Source organism: Penaeus monodon, chromosome 35, assembly GCF_015228065.2.
Source record: "Penaeus monodon isolate SGIC_2016 chromosome 35, NSTDA_Pmon_1, whole genome shotgun sequence".
Classification (NCBI taxonomy): domain Eukaryota; kingdom Metazoa; phylum Arthropoda; class Malacostraca; order Decapoda; family Penaeidae; genus Penaeus; species Penaeus monodon.
Genome location: NC_051420.1, coordinates 8162361 through 8167360, shown reverse-complemented (window position 1 = coordinate 8167360; position 5000 = coordinate 8162361). Strand labels below are relative to the sequence as shown.

The 5000-nt window shown below is 37.2% G+C and overlaps 1 protein-coding gene across 4 annotated transcripts in view; it reads left to right on the top strand.

Moving 5' to 3' along the window:
* Positions 1–5000, top strand: part of LOC119595034 — a 109082-nt gene that overhangs the window by 91588 nt on the left and 12494 nt on the right. For all 4 annotated transcript variants that reach the window (XM_037944162.1, XM_037944163.1, XM_037944165.1 and 1 more), the window contains 5 exons: positions 1–54; positions 773–907; positions 1096–1201; positions 1446–2728; positions 4067–4217. The exon at positions 1–54 is cut by the window's left edge and continues 120 nt beyond it. In XM_037944162.1, the coding sequence (XP_037800090.1) occupies positions 1–54; positions 773–907; positions 1096–1201; positions 1446–2728; positions 4067–4217 (1729 nt within the window). The remainder of the gene's footprint in view (positions 55–772; positions 908–1095; positions 1202–1445; positions 2729–4066; positions 4218–5000) is intronic.

Here is a 5000-nt window from a genome sequence, read left to right as displayed (position 1 = left end):
CTTATCCTTGCAACAGACATCACTCGCCAGCAAGAGTTCCTGTCACGGTTTCGGGTAAAATCTGTTTGTCGTTTTAATGCTGATTTTCTATTTGCTATTATTGCTAAAATCTTCATCATTATTATGGTCATAATCATGATTATTGTTATTATTATTATTGTTATTATTATTATTATTATTATTATTATTATTATTATTATTATTATTATTATTATTATTATTATTATCATCATCATCATTATTATTGTTATTATAATTATTACTACTGTTACTATTATTATTACTATTATTATTACTATTACTATTACTATTACTATTACTACTACTGCTACTATTGTCATCAGTATTGTTACTGCTATAACTATTTTGATTATTATGCATAATGAAGCTTTCACTTATAAATGTCAGTTGAAATACCTGTAAAGCATATTAAGCTTGTGAGTATTAGTTTGAATCTTGTACTCAAGTACGTTTGCTAAATGCTGATGAATAGAACTTTCTCCATATATTTATATCTGTCAGTCTGTCAATCAGTCAGTCAGTCTGTATAATATAATACAGTATAATTTTATACAATATAATAAAATGCAGTATGATGTAAATATAATTATAGACAGATAGACAGATATTTTTGTATTTATATATTCATATGTTTATTTGTGTATATATGTCTGTGTATCTCTTGATAGATTGATAGATGAATAGGTAGACAGATTTAGATGTAGATATGAATAGTTACAGCATAAAATACACATAATCCTTCATTACACAGAGGTACTTAGATGCCAGTAGCCTAGACATGAAAAATGCTGATCATCGCCACTTTTCGCTGCAAATTGCCCTCAAGTGTGCAGACATCTGCAATCCTTGCCGGCCCTGGGATGTGTCCCAAAAGTGGTCACACAAGGTTGGTATATTTCAACACTTATAATCATAATCATGTTGTATTCTCTTTGCCTTTTCTCTTCTCGGTTATTACTAGATTTTTGTTTTGATAAAAAGCAAGAATAATAGTAATTGATGTATTGACACATTTTTTTTTTTTTTTTTGGTGTGTGTGATAGATTTATCACTCTTCTCTTGCTCCTTTTACAGATTTGCGATGAGTTTTACAGACAGGGAGATTATGAGCGACAGCTCAATCTGCCAGTCACTCCTCTGTGTGACCGGTCTGTGATGTCAGTTGCCAAAATTCAGACAGGTATGTTTTTTGTATTTTTTCTTGCACAGAGCATGGTACTGGGCTTGTTATTTATATATTTATTTATTTTTAAGTAATTGTTCCTCCTCTTATAGATATTTTGCGGTGATAATTATTCTTCAAGACTCAGAAGTGGAAGGTAATCTTCCAGAGATTTGAGATGATAATTATATCATGCAAATAGGATTATTTAAACTAAGTCAGTAGGTTTGAATTTTCTTGAATTAACAACTTTTTTTTTCAGGATTCATCAAGTATGTGGTGTCCCCGTTGTTTGACGCTTGGGATCGATGGTTGAGTACAGGGCTCTCTGCCTCAATGGTCAGCAACATGAATGAGAATCTAGGGCACTGGGAGGAGCAGTTGGCGCAGGAAGTAGCGGAGGAGACTGTAACTGAGACGTCCATAGCACCTTCTGAGTCTCCACAGCTTCCAATTGAAGATGAGGAAGAGCTTGAAGGGGAGGGAGGCACCACTCCCAGTAGCAGTGCCGACAGCCACCAGTCTGTGTTGGGATCCCTGGAAAACGTGTCCAGATCTCTTCACCTTGGCCGGAGGCACTCAGTACCACTCAATGTACCACGCCTGGTTCCTCGTACGGTTATCCGGCGAGAGAGCCTGCCTGAAGCAGACGGCCAGCCCCTGGTTGTGGAGACAGTGGTTATGGGAGGTATGTCAATGACATCCCTCACATCCCATACGACTGACAATAATACCACGCTAACCACGGATGCCCTTCTACCAGACCCCTCGATCACAACCATGGGGGGTGTGGGCACGAGTCATCCTCGCCATTCCTTGAGGCTGGCACGCCGAATGTCACTGCCTCCTGTGTGGTCACACAGTGTGGGGAGACATGGGCCTCCTCTACAGCCTCTGTCCCCCACGCCAAGCGAGGACTCAACAACTCAACAGAATCCTGATGAGGATAGTTCATCTAAGAGAACAGACGACAGCCTAAGAACACAAACAACTGGACAAAGTAGTGGTGGTGATCAAAGTGGAGGAGGAGGAGGAGGAGGAAGTGGTAATGTTGAGAGTAAAGATTCGAAAGGAAGTCATAGTAATAGTGATTCTCATGATTTACCAGATCGGTCATTTGAGTCAACAACTCGTAATGCTTCCACTTCGGGTCGGGAATATAGTGTTCACAATAGAAAGAATATTCAGAGTTCTCAAGGTGCTACATTCCTTCATTCTGACTGCTCAGACAGTGTTCACTTCCGGAGTCGTGGTGGTAAGGTGCTAGTGCGAAGAGCCTCGCTAGACAGTACAAGTGTTAGCAGCAAAAGGGAGTTTTTGGATCGCCTGACATATGAGAGCAGCAAGTTTGCTCGTGTTGACCACTCAGACCTGGAAAAAGATAAGGAGAACCAGGTTCCGAGAGACGTGTCTGCGCATAGAGAGAGAGCGGTGCCATTGTGGAAGACTCGTGCTTGGAGGAGCCTTAATTATGAGGATGAAAATGCCTGTGATCCCAGAGAGAAAATGTTAAAGCCAGGCATATACAAGCTCAATCAAACTCAGGTATAGGTTGAAAATTTGCGTGATTGTTGACAGGCTGAATTACAGCATGATTTTTTCTTCTCGCGTTTTACAGATCTCTTGCATTAGTAATCTGCCATAATCTGCTGGCACATTAAAGGAGGCAAATTCCAATATATTGTCAAAAGAAAAAAAAAGGAAAGGAATTCAGTTATTTTGCTTTTATTTTTGTATATGTTTATATCGATCATCAATTTGTGTCTACACTTCACATATAATATATAATTGTTTAGGTGATGTAGATAAATACACATTAGAGAAGTCTGGATTCCAAACATCCATAGAGTTTGAATTTATATGTCAGTTTTAACAGTTCATTGCAAATTGCTTATTTGTGTTAAAGATTCATTTATATACTTTACAGTTATTTCTAATGAGTAGCTAGTGATTTAGTTGCATAACTTATGACAAATAAAAAGTGCAATATGCATTGTATATGTTAATGGGGAAGAAATATCTATAATGTCACTGTGTTAGTTGTCAGCATCCATCACCAGCTGGAGAAAAATTGACAACAAATGTCACATACAGATTATTGCCATGTAAGAAAAAAACAGGGATGTCAAGATTGATTATTGCATGGCCACTGTCATTCAGGGATTTTTTTTCTTTCTTTCTTTCTTTCTTTTTTGTCATTTAAGTCACTAAGGGGAAGTGTTGATTGCTGTAATTATTACTCATTAGCATATCATTTGAAGATTGTAAAGCATTGCTTGAGTTCAGTAATTTTCATTTTTTTGTTTTGTTTGTTAGAATATACAGGTGTGATTAGTAAACAGTATTTCTAAAGGGCCTCCATATGTTATTTCCTTTGACTTTTTCTTTTAATTCATCCTATGAGTTTTGAGAGTTTTTTTTCTTCAATGTGCAGATTTGTAGTTTAGATCCAATGAAGACAGGATCACAATGGGTTATATTATATTTTCTTTTGTTACATACCGTTTAACAGAAGAGGGAGTCATGTGCAATGTTGACTAAGTAAAATGTACTTTTATTACTGCATAAAGCTTTCAGGTTTATGTTTATACAGCTGTCAAATAGGTAATTGTGTGTTATTCAATTATTTTTGTTCTGAAAGCAATATCTACAGTAGTATCTCTACATCCACATATATTATCTTATAACACAGGCACTCTGCTTATTTTCTGCTAATATTTCTTGGAATGATAATAGTATACAAAGTTCAAAATAAGCTCTTACACTTTCCACCAATTTGGCATTTGGCTCCTTGCTTTACCCTGGGACTGCCTACTCTTCCCACCCTATGACATACAGTGCCATACGAGACGCTCCTGTAATGCCCTAGTCCTGCCCACACAGGGATGCATGTTTGCCCATGGTCGTCGTGGATCAGCCCCGCTTCTCCAACCAGAGGAACTGATGGGGGGGCTGAGAGGGGGAGCAGAAAGGCCTGACCAGTGGTACTTGTCAAGACGGAGGGGATCAGCACCCTCGCAGCAGCTCCATCCAGGTAGAAAAAAAAAGCCAGAAGCATTTTCTAGAGCGTAGTCTGGATTTTTTTTCTTTTTTTTTTTCTTTTGGCTTCTTATTAGAGTCAGTTGTGCTTATAAATAATTTGAAACCTTGACCCAAGAGGGAATACAGTGAGTTCTTATATAACCTTGGCTATTTGAAGAACATACAGTTTAAAAGAGCAATGGTAGTGCTTTAGGTCAAAGTTTAGGGTTTAGATGATGTTATTATAATTCATGGCTGGTATTAAGGTTGTTTACAGTGTTGGAGAATCAAAACAGTCATAGTATATATGGCTCAGTGGGCTAAGGCACCCAAGTACTATTCAGAATTCAAGCCATTCTAGTGTCACCAGTGATCAAGGCCTAGTTAATCTCAGCACATGGGGAAATAGTGACTTGTAAGTCAAGGCTCTGCATCATGAAACATCTGCCTACATTATTATTATTATCATAGTATCTGATTTACAGATATGATTATAACAGCTAGAGCAAGTAGGCTTCATAAATGAGAATGTGCTTATTTAGGGACAGTTTGTGAGTAACTGTCAGGTCATTATGAGGATAATAAAAAATGAAAAGAGAAATTCAGTGACAAAGGGATAGATATTAGGATATTGGAAAAAGAGTCAAATCACATTAAGCGAACATAAAATGGCAATGGCAGCTAATACTGAAATTCAAGTAAATACTCAAGAAGAAGCTAATGGTGAAACAGATGAGAATTGTAAATTCATCTTAATTTTTTTAAATTATCTATTCTCATTCTCCTTTTTTCAACA